The sequence below is a fragment of the Myodes glareolus genome, chromosome 21 (genome assembly GCF_982192425.1).
Source record: "Myodes glareolus chromosome 21, mMyoGla1.1, whole genome shotgun sequence".
NCBI classification, from domain to species: Eukaryota; Metazoa; Chordata; class Mammalia; order Rodentia; family Cricetidae; genus Myodes; species Myodes glareolus.
In genome coordinates, this window is record NC_142046.1 from 18,559,354 (window position 1) to 18,574,108 (window position 14,755).

Consider the following 14,755-nt stretch of genomic DNA (forward strand, 5'->3'; position numbering starts at 1 on the left):
TAGGTATGCACTAAAGTCCAACAGAGAGGCGTATGGGATGAGGTAAAGAGGGAGGAAATCAGGAGGGGAAGGGGCCTGGAAGAAAGTAATAATGAGAATCAGGTGTGCTTGAGTCCCAGCCGCTGAGACCTAAGGAAACTGCTCTAAGCCCAGCTGGTGACCTGAAGCACAACCATCTCCCGAACCACTAACTTCTGGCTTTGGGGGACAAAAATAAAATCTCTAGGAGCAGCCATCTTGATTCAGTCCCTGTGGTACAGGCACACAGAGGAGCAATAGTGCACTGGACTGTGTGGCTGTCTCTGCTTCCTCCCAAACCCTAAACACTTCAGGAACAGAACTGTATGACAGACTTTTCTGGGGCAGGCTGACCCCAAAGCACAGGAGACGGTCATCAGCGTCCCCACTACCTGGGCCCAGAGGCCTCCTCCGTGGTCTCGAGACTGACTAACCGCTGCCATCTCAGACTCTGCCCCTTCCTCGCTGCCTCCCTGGGGGCTGTGCGTGCACGTGTGTCTGCACACCCATGTGTGCTGTTTTCTCTTCCAGTCTCTACCACTCCAGAAAAACCAGTCTGAAGCAGCTCCATCCGGTAGCTCCCTGGTATCCCTGCACCCACAAGGAGCCACCCTGATGTGGGAATCTATGGCCCTGAGGATTGTGCTCAGAGAGTAGCGGATGACCATACATAAAACCTGAGCCCACAGCGGCACGTACTTTTGGTGGTCCGGTCCTGTATCTTCTAGCCTTTCTGTTCCCTCTGCTTCCCCAGCATTCCAATAGCCCCGTGTTCCATCCCCACAATAAGCCCCAGAGCAAGGGCAGCTAGAGATGGCTGGAGATTCATGTTGGATTCTATCTCAACACTGTCCTGCTGCCCATGGCACCCATCCTTGTACACTCCCCGCTCTTCTCACTGCCTTTTTTTTCTACTTTCTGTATCAGACCGCCCTGTTCCCACCCATCTCTGCACCCACTGTCCAGCAGAGGAACCCCCGTAAGTCTCCCTAAAGCTCCTGAGGCTGCCCACCATTTCTGCCCGAAGTGAATGAACCCAGCACACTGCCATAAATATAGCCACTTTATTAACATGCACCAGTGATCAGACGGCAGAGGCACCACTAGAACAGGGGCCGTCCCTTCCATCCTGCACAGGCACTCCAGGAGAGGAGGCACGGTGGCACTAATGCCTTAGGATGGGGTACCGTTGATACTTCCAGAGACGGGGCAGCCTGGGCTCCTCAGCTGACCCAAGGACCCCTCCTTGCCCAAGGCAGCCAAAGAAGGGAAACTCTCCCCTTCCTGGGTCGTCTTTAAGTCACCTCGAGAGGGTTCTTCCGCCTCAGAGAAGGGCCTGGAAAATGGGCAGGTACTGCCTACTCTGGGTTCTAGACTCTGGTCCCTCTGGTGTGGGCACAGACACAGGATCCTGGGAGTGAATGGATGGCTTCCCGCAGCAGGGTGTCTCCATATGAGAAGGGGCCTGTGGGCTCTGGAGGCTCTCCCCCAAGGCAGAGACAGGCCCACAGCGTCAAAAGTCCCTTCTTGTCGGGTGTGCTCTGTGTCACGTCCCCTCCTGCAGGGTGGGTGTCCAACGAGAGCCCCAGGATGTGGCACGCAGGTCTCGGGGGCCACAACACCAGCTAAGAGTGGGGAGGCCTGCAGGAGCGGCAGCAGGCTTTGCTGTAGTACCAGTGGCTGCAGAGGTTCACTTTGATGGCCAGTGCACAGTTGGTGCCTGGCTGGTCCTGGCAGCTGTCATCTGGGGATGGGACACAATACAAGTGGGGGAGGATGAAACTCCAGGAGGCCCCAGAGGAACTGCTCCTAGGGTCCCCAACTCTTACCATAGTATCTTCACAAAGTCAGGAGCTCACTAAGGGCATCCCAGAGTGACACAATGTATATGTCAACAGATGAGCTCCCCCCAAGCCTAGGTCCAGAGCACCCCACCTACTACAGATTTCCAGCTCTGTGTCTCTGCTACCCCTTCCCTAATCCAAGTCCCTCTCCAGGAAAATATGGATCTCACTAGGTGTTCCATCTGTTCACTTGGGGCGGGAGGTAAAACCCGGGGATTTTGGATAGTCCCTGGTCCCTCTGAGAAGTCCAAACCCTTCCAGGGCCTGTGGATTTCTCTCTCCTTGCCTCAGCATTCCCAAAATAGAATTCACCTTCCTCTACATTTTGCATCCACTTTGGAGACTGGATCTTGTCTGTCTTCCCAGGTACCCAAGCCAGAGACCATGCCTAGCTCCTACCTGCCTGTCTCCTGAGAGTCAGCACCTGCCGCTCAGGCCAGGTCATCTTGGTCCCTGGTATCCACAGCTTCCCCCAACCACATTTTAGGTCAGTGATTTTTCCAAGACACAGGTCTCTGTGTGGGGTCCCTGAACCCCATCGAGGCCCTCCCCATTAGAGAAGACCTCTCCTAAAGGCACACCTGTGTGTCTAACTGCTTCCCTTGCTAATGCCTGGTGTTCTGTCAGATCCTGGCTCTGCCCACAACTCCTTCCAGCCCCCACCACCCTGTGTCCGGCCTCTTTCTTCTCACCTGGGGGCTCTGTGGGACATGGCTGCAGGTCGCAGGCCTGCCTGCCCACAGGCTTCACCAGGGGGTCACATCCTCGGACGATGTCGGTTCCCTGATAACACTTCACGTCTCGCATCCTCACGCCTACTCCACACGTCTTGGTGCACTGGTGCGGGACAGACAGACACATAGGTCCATAGCAAGGCTCCTCATGGTAACAGAGACCGGGAATCTCATCACTCGGCACTCTCCCTTCTGCGCCCTAACCATCCACAGACTGGCCCAGGGCATGCCAGCACTTTGGAATCTAGCGCCTGAGCTGGGGCTGAACAGAGGTAACTGCCTGGCTCCACTGCCTCAGTTTTCCCAGCTTCACAATGGGAGGGTGCCAACGATGACCTACTAAGTGCTCAGGTCCCATCTGTCTGAGATTAGTGTCGCAGAGAGTTTGCCATGGGCTAATCAATGCAACTTCCAGAGCCATCACACTGAGTCCAGATGTTCCCCTCAGAAAGCCTGCTGAGCTGCCCAGAATACCAGGGACATCTGCTGACCCCAATTACCCTGCTCTTCCCCTGCCAAGATCCTGCAGGCAGTGGTTCCCTGATGTGGTAACCCCACATCACCCAGGCATGCCTTGGACCTGAGGTATGGGGAGGCCCCCGCCCCAGGCTCACCCCAGTCTGGTTACCAGACACAGAGGAGCTGATGAAGCTGGCATGAGGCCACCTGCCCGCTCACCCGCCCTGGAGAGAGGAGAGGCTGGCTTGGCACAGGCGACCAGAGGACACTTTGCCTTTGCAGATGCCTCTGACGATAAGGTCCTGACACCTGCTCCTCTGTCCAGGAGATGGATGGGACAGAACGATTGGGCGAACAAACACTGAGCTGATGCATCATGATGGGGCAGTCGTAGAGAAGGACACTGCCCCAGCCAGGAGCAGAAAGGACAGACTTCCACGTGTCCACCACTCACAGATTCCATCTGCTCCTGCTATCTCGTCTAGGTGATACGGGAAGCACCCCTTCCTTGTGGTTGCCTTGGGGATCCTCCTCATTCATTCTCTCCCCTCCCCATCATCCAACATGGTCCTTGACTTACTCGGCTGTGGCCACACAGCTACCCGAAGACCAGTGTTCTAAAAGCACATGAGGTTTTGGGCTTCCTAGACCGCAGATAGACCTCCATCTATAGTCAGACAGTTCAGAGGGGACCTTCATTCCAGAGGCACCTGTGTGTTTCTCTGCCTTGTTCCCCTAATGATACTTGTTGGTCCTCAATCTCTGCCATGCACCCTCTAGGCAATTGTGGTAGCCCTCCCTTCTTGCCTTCAGTGATTGGTTGGCATTGGTGGATACCACAGTCTCTCGGTCTCTCTCTATCTCTGTGTCTCTGTCTCTCTGTCTCTGTCTCTCTCTCTTTCTCTCTCTCGTGTGTGTGTATGTGTGTGTGTGTACAGAAGAACTCTGGAGTTCCCAAGTCCATGCTTGAGAAGGGCAACAACTAGGGCCTCACCCCATGAAGCCCTTAGACTTTCAAGTCTTGGATTTGTAACCCACCCATCCCAGCAACTGAGCCCAAGGAGGACCTATGTGTTGGGGTATTGATGCTGTACCCCCACAATGAAGACACTGGGATCCAGACCCCATCTGACACTCCACTACTGTCCCTAAGCATTCAGAGTTGAGTTATGTGGGAATCAAAACCATAGGCAGCGTGAAACCCCGGGCTATTCAGCTTGGCCACAGAAGCCCTGCGCTCATCTTGCGCATAGATGCTTAAAGATGGCTCTGGATCCCCCATGTCCTTCACAGAACAGATACTGTTGCTATGGGACAACATGGCAGATGCTGTTGCTATGGGACAACATGGCAGATACTGTTGCTACGGGACAACATGGCAGATACTGTTGCTATGGGACAACATGGCAGATGCTGTTGCTATGGGACAACATGGCAGATGCTGTTGCTATGGGGCAGCATGCAGGTGGAAATGGCTTCTAGATGTTGATGTGAGTTAATAAGAACTGACATCTAGGTGACTGCCTCTGTGATGTTAGGAAGGCTCATGATGCTGACGAGCCTCAAGGAGTGGTCTGACTTCTCAGGCAGGATGGAGAGTCGCTGAGGTGCAGTTACCTTGTTGTGCCAATCAGACACTAGAAAGGGAGCCCCACCCACCCCGTGGCTAGGGGACCTTCCCATTCCGCTTCCACGTCTCTGTCTGCCCATCACTTGCCTGTGAGTTGAGACTGCTCACACTTTAGGCTCCTTGCCCTGGACTCCTGGACTCCTGGGATGGACTGATTTGCACCTCCTTCCCATTGCAGAGTCCTCAGCCCCATGGCTAACACACCTTAAACTCTGACCTCAGGTTGGAAAACTCTCTCAACTTCAGTTTCTTCCTCTAGGTAAGTGATAATTGGAAAAGAGACCTTGGGACAAGTGCTGGGCCACAGCTGCCCTCAGTGACCTCTGTGGCAACAGGTGATGATGGCTCAGTTTCTGCTGCAGGAACGAGGGCTCAGCTCTATCCTGCCTAGCAAGCTAAGGAGCCTGTAGAACCAAACACGGAGTCAGGCTTGTGTCAGGACAACTTGCTGCTCTGCCCACTGACCTAGGACTCACCTTTTGCCGCTTGTATGCCCAAGTCTCATATCTCTGCTTTAGCTGTGACTCAGCCAACCTTACCCTCTGTGTCCACTGGGATTGGACTAACCTTTGGAGACTATCAGGTATACTTGCTACCAAACACAACACTTAAAAGCCTCAGTTTTTAAGCCAGAAGTGACCAAACCCAGACAGGCCCACAAAAAGAGTTGTAGGAACACCAGGGTAAAATCAGCAAAGGCTTCTGGGTAGTGACAGCTCTCCACCAGTGGATCTAGAAGCATCCAGGGACAAGCACCCTGGCTGACTGAGGCTTGGAGGAAGGCTTGACGGACATGGACCAAGATGGATGTTCCGTGGCAGGATCAGAGCTCAGGCCTGGTTTAAAGCAGCCTGGGGGGGGGGGGGCGGGAGAGCTTGCTGGGTACTCACCTCTGACCAGGGGCTCGTGTACCACTTGAAGCAAGGTCTCTCGAAGCATGTACTCTCCTCAGGGGGCTTCCTGGATAACCCACACTCAGGACCACTGCGCATCTGAGGCTTCCCATTGGCCAGCTCCATGCAGAGAACCAGCCGCTTTTTCACGCCACGCCCACAGGTCGTGTTGCACTGAAAGGGGCCAGCCAGGATGGGTCAGTGGGACAGAAGCCCAGAGAACCAGACCCCTGACCACAGCACCTCTGGTGGCCAAAGTTTGGTCAATGATATTTGGGTAAAAGTATAAGCGCTTTCAACTGGGGGACTGGCTGACAAGCGGTTTGTTAGGTAACCATTTGGCCCCATCCGGATCTGATCAAGAGCAATTAGGCCCCAAACCATCTGTTTTGAAACAAATTGGCTAATGTAATTTGGCCAAGGATGATTAGGCCAAAATCAATTCTGCAGAAAGCGATTTGGCCCAAGATTATTTAGTTAGCAGTGGCCGGCCTGAAACCATTGACGGAGAGCAATTGTCTGAAATGGCAAGTTGGTGACAAGGACCGGTGGGGAGAGAAGACAAATGGGTTGTGATAGCAAAAGGTCATCAAGGCCTGCGGGCTGAAAGTGTGCAGCCAGTACACCCTGTCTCTGGCTTTGTGTTCACCAGAACAGGGCCCCGTGAGAAGATACTGGGAACCTGCAGGCATCCCTGGGAGAAGGGACAGGGAGTGGTTTTACTACTTTTGGGGGAGCTTTTTATCCAGATTGTTAGTCAATTGTTCTTCATAAGTCAATTGTTCTTCATAGTTTGTCATGAATTTCTCATTGTGACCAGCCATTGGCACTCAGGTCAATTCCCCCCATCCCCTACGTGATCCAAAGATAGGCTCTATGCAGGCTCCTGGGTACTCACCCTCTCCCAGTCTTGAGCCAGCCAGTGGGCCGGGCAGTTCTTGTCCCCACAGGGGTGGATGGCCAAAGGCTTTGTCTCCATCTGGCACTGAGACTCCGGGACTACCCGTCCATCGCTGGTCTTACAGTACACGTGCCTGATCGTCCGGCCCTGCCCACAGCTTCCACTGCACTGCAAGAGAGGACAGCAGGGGCCGGTAGAATCTCAGGGGCTGTTCCACAAGCCCCCTGACCTGCATCATCCCCAAGTAAGAGAAACAGCATCCAGGGAAGTGTAGGGGAAGCAGTTTCCATGGCAACCGCTTTTTAAATAACATTTCTGTTCTAATTACAGAAATAACACGCTCCGTGCAAAACACACATGGAGGAAAAGCACAGCTCAAAAGGTCACCTGAGCCCCCACCACCGGAGACAACCCTTCCTCGCGGATGAGCAGCTCTGCTCCAGGTGAGACAGACAGATGGAGAAAGAGACAGGGAGGGAAAACAGACATGGGGAATCAGAGACGGGGAAAGACGTGCGGGCAGAAAGAAGAGACAAGGCGAGATGTATTCAGGAGAGGTGGAAACAGAGACATCATTAACGGGATAGTTATGTCCACTCTTGTTTGAGTTCCTAACAGAGTGGAAGGGAGGTCATTGTGCTTTTCTTCTCATGTCTTTATTGCAGATAGACGAGAACACCGAGGCTCGGCAAAGCAGAGTCCTCAGGTTCAGGGTCCCGTCCCTAGCCCCATGCCCCGAATCTGCCCTCACCGGTCCCCAATCTGAGACAGTCCACTGGCGGTCACAGGGAGGCCCTGTGCAATTCTTCTCTCCCACAGGCCTGGTGTTGGGGTCACACAGTTTCTCGTCCTCAGAGCAGCGGATGTCTCTGGTCACGACACTGCGCTCCCCACACTTGGCTGTGCACTGCAAGGAAGTCAGGGTGAGAGACATCCTGACACGCCCCATTCTGGGGCACAGGCCACCACCCCAGCGTCGGCAGGCTCTCACCTCTGACCACTCAGACATCTCCCACTGTGGCCCACAGGCCGGATTGCGGCATATCTTGCGCTCCTCGGGCCGCACAGCCTCTGTGGCCTCGCACAGGTCACTGTACACAGAGCTGTCGAAGCCAGGAGACAGCATCTTCCAGCAGCGCACGATGCGGAACTGATGGCCCTCACCACAGGTGCGCGAGCACTCGCTCCAGCTGCTGGTCTCCCACCTGCCTCGGGAGCGAGGACAGCCCTCAGTGGCCCCAAATCACACAGGCCAAGCCAGACTGGAAGGAGGCGAGACCAACCAGTGGGGGCTATGCCCATGATAACCCTGTGTTAGGTAGCCCCAAGCAGAATGCTGGGTGAGTGTCCTGCAAGGGCCCATGCATGGCCTTAGGGTGCCTGGCTACTTTCACCTACCCTCACCTTCAGGCCTTCTTTCTGGCCCCTTCCACACTTGCCACCCTTCAGGTCCATACTCCAGTGTCCCAGAGCCCCAGGCCTCACTTGCCCTGCTGGGTCACACAGTTGACTGTGGCCCATTCTGGACTCTGATTCTTCGTGAGCAATGGTGGAAGTGAACCTAAGGTCTGGTCCAGCTCTATACCCAGAGCAGGGCAGCTCCAGTGTGCGGGATGACCACCCATCTGCTCCCTGTGCTCTGTGGGTTATGAAAGACCAGGTTCCTCCGTGCAGGTCCTCTGAGAAGACGTACTTGGAGAAGAATCTAAATCAAGTTCAGGCCAGCTCTGTGGCCTTTTGCTCCAGCAGGGAACAAATGCTCAAACATAAGAAGTAGCCAGAAGAAAGGAACGAATGTGATCATGTTGGGGAGCCAGAAATACATGACTCCTTGGAAGCAACACCAAGGCTCTGCTTCTGCCTTGAAGACAAGATAGGAGACACAGGGACTAGAAAGATGGGGACCCACTCACATCCCAGGGTGTAATCTTCCCTCGTTAGCAAGTCAGCCCAGGCGCAGAGATATTGATCTAGTGTGGAGAGTAATGTGGAAAACACCCTGTGGTAGAAAGTGTTCAGTGGCCATCCCATGTGCTCCGCTCTGCTCCCCACATAACCCCACAGCTCAAGTCATGGCAGAGGCAAAATGGAGCCTAGTGTGAGCATGAGTGCATGCACATACACACACACATGCACACACACTCACATACATACACTCACATACACACACGCACACACACTCACATGCACACATGCGTACACACATACACACTCACACATTCACACACATTCACATACACACATGCACACACGCACACACACACACACATGCACACACACTCACATACACACACATACACACATGCACACACAGTCACACACTTACATACATACACATATACACACACATACACATACTCATACATGCTCACATACACATACACTCATACACACACTCACATGCACCACACACATACATACACTCACACACTCACATACACACATGCACACACAGTCACACACTTACATACACACACATATACACACACATACACACACACACACACACACACACATGCACACTCATTCTGACACCCAGCTGGGTGCTCGAGGACAGGTACCTGGGCTGGCACTCCCTCCCAGCGCAGAATTCGTGGACAGGCTCAGGACGAGTCAGGGCATCGCAGTAGCTGTCGTCCACCTCAACACCATCATAGCGGACACACATGGCATATGTGGACATGACTCCTAGGTTTGGGGCAAGGCAAGGGTTTGTAAACTGTGTGGTTAGCAGTACTTTGGATACCAGCAGATGGGTGAGCCTTGTGATCTTGGATGGGTCACATGACCACTCAGAGATCTGTTTCTTGGGTTGGGGTTGGTAAAAACCTAGAGCCGGATGTGGGGAAGCTCTGTGGGACAGAGTCTCAGGATCTGAGCTCTGACCTTTTTCTTTGCCCAGCCCAGGAATCTAGCTCACCTGCCATAAATCTAGATAAGCCTATGGAGGCTGAGGAAGTGCATCCCTGTACCCTGATGTACACTTGTCTGATAAACCCCACTGTAGGAGATGAACAGACAGGCAGGTAGAAAGAACAAACCACTGCCGTCCTTGACAGCCCTGCCCCCAGAAATCAGATTAGGTGTCCCAGCTCTTACTGACTTTTCCTGGGATTCCTGAACTCTAAAATCGCTTGGGGACAGGAAGGGTTACACACATAAAAGGCCAGCCTTTTCCTAACCATACGGATTCCCTGGCTACCCTGTCTCTCTTTTTCCCCTGGACCTACTTCCTACACCTAAGAGCAAACCTGCATGGCGTTCTCTAAAAGGTGAGCATCTCCTTCCCTCAAAGGAAAGTGTGCCAGGATTGTGGTTGGCTGGGGAAAGCCAGTGTGAAAGAGCCTCCTGGGGTTTTCAGTGTATCTATCTTCCCTGGGGTATCTGAGACCCAGCAGCCTTTGCTGTTTCAAACCCCAGCCCTGGACAGAACTATGGAGTCTGGAAAGAAACCATGTGTGTGTGTGTGTGTGTGTGTGTGTGTGTGTGTGTGTGTGTGTTTTCCATGAGGGCCAAGCCAGGTTGCAATTACTGGTTCCTCCCTTGCCAACCCTGGGCTGTGCAGCCTTCAGTGTGCCAGAGGAGGAGACAGCTTCCTGACCAGGTCTACTTGGAACATTTCAGGCCTCAGAGACACTAGCTCTGGGACCCAAGGATGTACAGACAGGGCTGGGGATCTGTGCAGTTGCCCCAAGTACCTGGTTATGTATTGACTTGTTATGGAATGGAAACACACAGACGAGAACCCAAGACCCACTTAGGACCACCAGACTTGTCACAGCCCCAGATTGCTCATCTTCAAAATGAGAACTTTCCAGAAAGGCTACAAGATCAAAATATCATTTTTTTGTCCTGGGCACCTTTTCCTTATACCTGTCTTGAGGAGGGAGCTTCTCAAAACTTCTTAACCACAGATGTCCATCCTCAGTAACAGTCCCACCAATTTCCTTGATCCTGGGAAGTTTTGCTGTGCCGTGGGAGACCGAGGGACAGTCTAGAAGCCACACCCCGAGTCCCAAGCAGAATCCAGGACCACTTGACAGCGTTGCTGTTCCAAAAGAACAGACTTAAGCTCCTCACCACAGCGGAGAGTTCAGGGTACAGAGAAGGCAGGCTCCACAACCTAGCACAGCCTCGAGAACAGATGTCGGCACGAGGGAAACGGAGAGAAGCAGAACACTCACAACTCCACAGAACATCTGCAGACATTGTGTGTATCCGCAGCTGGCAAAACCCACTAACATGGCCTGGCTTCTTCAGCATTAAATTTAAGCCCTGGCAACAGCAGGGCTTTCCAAACAATGAATGAGGTTACGCCAGAAGGGGCCGAGGCAGTGAATTGTCCACAGTATGGACCTTTCTCTGTCCTTTCTGCTGGTGTCATTCAATTGGGTCAGTGCCTCCTGGGCTGACAGGAGCCTCTCTGCTTTGACATCTTTGTCTAAGGCAGAGCTCATCCCTTCCCTAGTATCAGGCCTGTCCTATTTCCTTTCTTCCCGTGTCCTGCTCTGCACTGTGGGCAACCCAGAACAGCCCTGCTCCCTGTCCCGGCCACTGTCAAAGTGTTGAAAGACAATAGTGTCTTGCCGTCCCTGGAGACATCATCTAGCAGGGCTCATTCATCAGGCCCCTTGCCACCAAGGCTGCCTCAACCTGGAGACATCTCAAGTGATGTCACCTCCCCAGCCTCCAGAAAGTTTCCACTGTCACAACACACATGGGAAGCTCCCCATCCTGGATGGTTCGAAGGATCCATAGCGTGCCCACACCCAGCTTCAACAGACTCTGGGAAGTTGAGGCCACAGCACCTGCCATACAGTTTGGTCCTGACAGTCCATCCCTATGAAAGGCACCCTGCAGGGCTCATCTGACTTGCTCCTGGGCGAGGGCCAGCTTCAGCCTCGGAACCCACAGCAGGTCTGTAGCAATAGTGCTTGCTGGCTGAATTTAAACCAGACAGGTGGTTTCTTCTCATTCATCCCACAGACACCTTCGCCATGATACATTACATTTTACAGGTAGAAATCAGTAGTGGTTTGCTGAGAACCTGGTGTGTGATACAGTATGGTTTCCATGTTCCTCTACCCCAAAGTGTTTGTTTGCTTCCAGATTGTTAGGTACAGGGCAGCATTGTGTGTCTGGGGGAAGGGCCAACATGAGCAGACGCTGAAGGCTGAAGGTTCTCATCTCTACTCTGAAGAGCCCCTCTCCTGGGATGCCAGAGAATAGTTATGCCTGACAGAGGGGCCTGGACCTGCTTGTCATCCTGCATGCCATGGGAATAAGGATGCTTTTGTGACCCTCCAACACTGGCCATCCCACTCCACCTCCCAGGTCAAGAAACCATGCAAGCTCCCTGGGGTCGACTTGGGACTGCGAGTGAATAGGTGAGTCTCTAGCTAAGCCCCAGTCACTGTAAAGGTAGACTCAGCGAGGGTGGCCCAGTGGTTCCGGGCTCAGTACCTGTGGTGCACGTGGCGCTGCAGGGCTCATGGGATGAAAGCTTCCACCTGTACATGTCAGCCGGGCTCACACCTTGCTTGCGTGCCTTCGGTCTGGTCCTGCCACAAGGTCAGAGAATGGGGTGAGAGAGCTAGATGCTTATGGGCTTCATTCTTGGGTGGATGAATCCCCCACTGAGGCTATGCGCTCTCCTTAAAGACACACCTTCCTGGGCTTGAGTCAATACCCTCTTTAAAGACCTGGGCTCCCACCCTCTGGAACACACGCAAACATAAAAGGAGACATGCATATTGGCATTGAGCAAACATGGGTCATTTCCCATCTCCGGAACTGAACTGAACAGGCTGCCTGGGGGCACTCTGTTCTTTCAGAGGTGCACTAAACAGTGAGGATCTCACCAACATCGCAACCGCCCTTCAACACGGGCTCCTCGCTACATCTCACGCTGGTCAGCAGATTCCTTCTTCCCACCCCAGAAGGAATCTCAGAAGGCTCTTAGGGACTGAGATGTTCCGGAATTTTCCCCAGCTGCCTCCCTCGGCTGGGGCTCTGATGAATGGGGACACCAGCCATTCAGCTTCCAGCTTTCCAACTCACAAAGCCCAGCTGCAGGAGGCAGAGGGGTCTAGTTCCACACTGCGGCTCCGGTCAGCGATGGCTGCACAGGCCAGCTGACGGGAAGAGGCACGCTGGGGGCCGGCCAGCCAACAGCTATGATTCTTGGCCAGAGCTCTGGTGGCCACAGCCAAGTATTGTTAGGACTGTTAGCTTCTTTGAACCAGCCTCAACACCCCTTGTGCAGGCTATTTGGGACTCTGCAGGGGGAGGATGTGGCTGCTGCAGCATTACCTCCACCCAGGGTGTCTGCTTCAAGACCTAGTCACTCAAGTAAGAACACAGCCCCTGAGTCGCATGACCCCCAAAAGAAGAGCTTGGGGGACCAGCCCCACTGATAGCAGCTCCCTTAGGCTGCCTAGGCCAACTCTACTTTTCTTGGAATTAAGAGGAGTTAGCTAAGGGCTGTGCCCTGACACCTATTACAGTTCTTAAATGGACCAGTCTCTTTCCTGGGGACTACTGGAGGATTGTGGGTGTTATAGGCCATTACATTCTAAAAGCCATTCTGGCTGAATCTGTGGTAGGGACATCTGTCGGGACTGTTAGTCAAGTGGGTGAGAACTGCGCCTGTGTTTTGCTCCGATTGGCTCATGTCTCCCGAGGGAGTGCTTTGAGGATGCGCGCTGCCCCGATAGCACGTCATGCTCTGAGAACCCAGGAAATGATCCACCAACAGGAGCCCCAGTCAGGGGTTTACTGCTGTGATCTGTGAAGTCTCAGAAGGAGAGGGTGCCTGCCGAAAGGAGGGAGACAGGGGCCTGGGCCACCTCTGCGGGGAGCTCAGACCAACCCTTGAGCCAGGCTCTATGCAGGGGAAGTTCTACCCTCCTCCCTGCTTACAAACAAAACTTTAACATGGAGGGAGGGCATTCAAGACCCTTCATTTCAAAGAAAAGGATCCGGGACCTGAGCTCCACTTGGAGCACCAACTGCGGGTGGGTCAAACCTCTCAGTGGGGAAGAACTGGGGATAGGAATCAGTCCCTAAGACTTGACCCAGACAACCCTGGAGTTGTCTGTCCCCGCCCCCTACCACTGCTTTCAGCAGTCTTAAATTCCTTTCAAGAACAAAAAGAGAGAAGATGCACTTGGTGTAGAAGCTCCTCCATCTTTATATAATTACACACTTCCCAGCCACAGCCCGCATGACTCAGCCCTGACTCAAGAGCTAGCCGCCAGGTTCAAAATAACCCTTTGGATTTTAAGCCTTAAAGGTATTTCTGGAGGGGCTGTCTACACCCACTCTCCAGCACGTGTGGGGTGCTGGGTGCTGCATGAATCACAAGGCAGCATCTAACAGGTTTCCTTGCTGAAAGGTGTATCATGAAGCACCACGCCCTGGAAACCATCACCACCCCAATCTGGAAGGGCCCTGCCCTCGGCCGTGATGATTTCCAAGATACCGGTGGCCACTGCTTTTGGGTTCTTGCCCAGCGCCTGGTGGGACACAGTCTCCTGAAATCCCCCAGAGAGCAGAAGCTCTGAAATGACTGTTTATAGGTGAACCAGAAAGTCTCTTCCTACCCCGCTCCAGGCCTCAGAGAGGGATGTGTGCCTCTGCCTCCCAGACGCCTGTTCCCGAGGAGTCTGGTGACAGCCCCTCCCGGGATTGTTTGAAGCCTTGCTAGAAGATGAAAATAGCCCTTCCTTTCTGGGCCGCCCCTTTGATTTTGCCCGCTCCCAGAGCAGACTCGACTTCCTGTGTTTGGACAACACGCCGAGACGTGGCTATTTCGGCTTGGTAGTTTCCCCCACGGCCTCCCTCAGCCCATTATCTCCCCAGACCATCTTTGGTCCCCACCAGCAGCATCCTTTGATGGCAGCCGGTTGAGTATCTAACTGAGCTGCGCTTTTCCGCGTGTTGACAACCCATTTTAATGACTGGCTCTGGGAATCCAGTATGTCCCACAGGGCTAAGGGGACAGGAAAAGAAGAGACAGACACTTTGAAATGTGTCTTAGGGATTCTGGTTCCTGGGCACTCTAGTGGGACCTGCCTAGAGCACCCATTCAGATTAATCCAAACCTCTTGGGAGGTGGAGGGGAGTAACAGTCCCTAAGGCTTGATCCAAACAACATGAGACGCCTGATTGGGCCCTGCCCTGCTCTCAACAGCCTGTATGTGACATTGGTCTGTGAAGCATTGCATTGCTGAGCCACCAGGCCTCCGACAGACAGAGAAGTTGAGGCCTAGAAG

General features: G+C 53.5%; 1 protein-coding gene across 3 annotated transcripts in view; it reads right to left on the bottom strand.

Annotated features, from left to right (window-relative positions):
• Positions 1 to 1,068: 1,068 nt before the first annotated feature.
• Positions 1,069 to 14,755, bottom strand: part of Adamtsl2 (ADAMTS like 2) — a 32,587-nt gene continuing 18,900 nt past the window's right edge. For all 3 annotated transcript variants that reach the window (XM_048431832.3, XM_048431831.3, XM_048431833.3), the window contains exons 12-19: positions 11,943 to 12,040; positions 9,041 to 9,167; positions 7,471 to 7,684; positions 7,231 to 7,386; positions 6,477 to 6,647; positions 5,576 to 5,752; positions 2,555 to 2,699; positions 1,069 to 1,762 (exon numbers count right to left, since the gene is read on the bottom strand). In XM_048431832.3, the coding sequence (XP_048287789.3) occupies positions 1,644 to 1,762; positions 2,555 to 2,699; positions 5,576 to 5,752; positions 6,477 to 6,647; positions 7,231 to 7,386; positions 7,471 to 7,684; positions 9,041 to 9,167; positions 11,943 to 12,040 (1,207 nt within the window). In that variant the 3' untranslated portion in view covers positions 1,069 to 1,643. The remainder of the gene's footprint in view (positions 1,763 to 2,554; positions 2,700 to 5,575; positions 5,753 to 6,476; positions 6,648 to 7,230; positions 7,387 to 7,470; positions 7,685 to 9,040; positions 9,168 to 11,942; positions 12,041 to 14,755) is intronic.